General features: G+C 27.3%; 1 protein-coding gene across 1 annotated transcript; it reads left to right on the top strand.

Annotated features, from left to right (window-relative positions):
• Nucleotides 1–252: 252 nt before the first annotated feature.
• On the top strand, nucleotides 253–589 carry Tsp_15534 (conserved hypothetical protein; the record flags this gene model as incomplete). Its single annotated transcript, XM_003366261.1, has 1 exon — nucleotides 253–589. A coding segment is annotated over one exon (337 nt), but the record flags the coding sequence as incomplete, so codon positions are not given.
• Nucleotides 590–1057: the final 468 nt, after the last annotated feature.

Genomic DNA, 1057 nt, shown 5'->3' with positions numbered 1-1057 from the left:
ATTTTCTGCAATGCTTGAACCTTTTCATGGCATGCTTCTTGTTGTTCTGTTTTTCCGCAGGTTAATTTTTTTTATTCTGATAATTATAATACTTTCAATTAAAAAAATGTATAAATTTTTAAGTAAGCATTTGTTGTTGAAGTAAATTAAATAATAATTTTTCAAAGATATTTATTTCAATTTCTTACTACTATAAATTGTGCATAATTTTGTACACATAGTGTGAAAACAATAAAGAAAACTGTATTTTAGAATTAAGGCTGTAAGTAAGGATATCGAGAATGATTTGAGTGAACCTGTGACAGATGTAGAGTCAGAGAACTGTGAGATGGAACAAAGTAAAAATGTATTAAATGAAGAATTGGACAGACACGTAGAACAAGAGAAAAAACCAAAGCAGCTTGTAATGTTGATACAGATTGAACGTGAAAAGCCGAAATCGGGATTATATGTAGAATATACTGCTGAAATGAAATTTCGAGTCAATGAGGAAAGTGTACAAATGTATAAACCAAGACTGAAGAAAACTGTGAATGTTGCAGATGCAGGAATGAATGCCGTGCAATCATTCATAATGAAAAGTGAATGATTCATTCTTTTTTTCTATTACACATTTAATAACTCAATAATAATCATAACTTATTTTGTTAAATTTTCATTTTATTATTTCAGTATTCATATGTGAAACACTGCTTCATTTATAAATTATATAAATTGTTTCTTTTAAATATCATATATGTTTGCCACGTTGTACTTTCTTAAATAAAATTATTATCATATTTCATTTATAATTCATTTTCATTTTTTCATTCATTCATCTGTCATGAACTGCGAAATGGCAGACGAAGATTACAATTTTGCTGGTTCTTAAAAAAGGGGGGGGTATTAAAATCAACTCTTTTTTTTTATCCCCATCATCATTGCTTTCAAGTAGAAACACTGAAAGAATTGCATTTTAAATTAATGCCTATTTTACGATCAATGATGTTTATAATTTTGCGTATTTAAATTATTTCAAAAAACGGACACCCTAACTGTTTTGAAATTAGTTAGAAAA

Source organism: Trichinella spiralis (genome assembly GCF_000181795.1).
Source record: "Trichinella spiralis strain ISS 195 chromosome Unknown Scfld6288, whole genome shotgun sequence".
Taxonomy (NCBI): domain Eukaryota; kingdom Metazoa; phylum Nematoda; class Enoplea; order Trichinellida; family Trichinellidae; genus Trichinella; species Trichinella spiralis.
The sequence above is the reverse complement of the archived record's forward strand: the minus strand, read 5'-3'. Positions and strand labels throughout refer to the sequence as shown.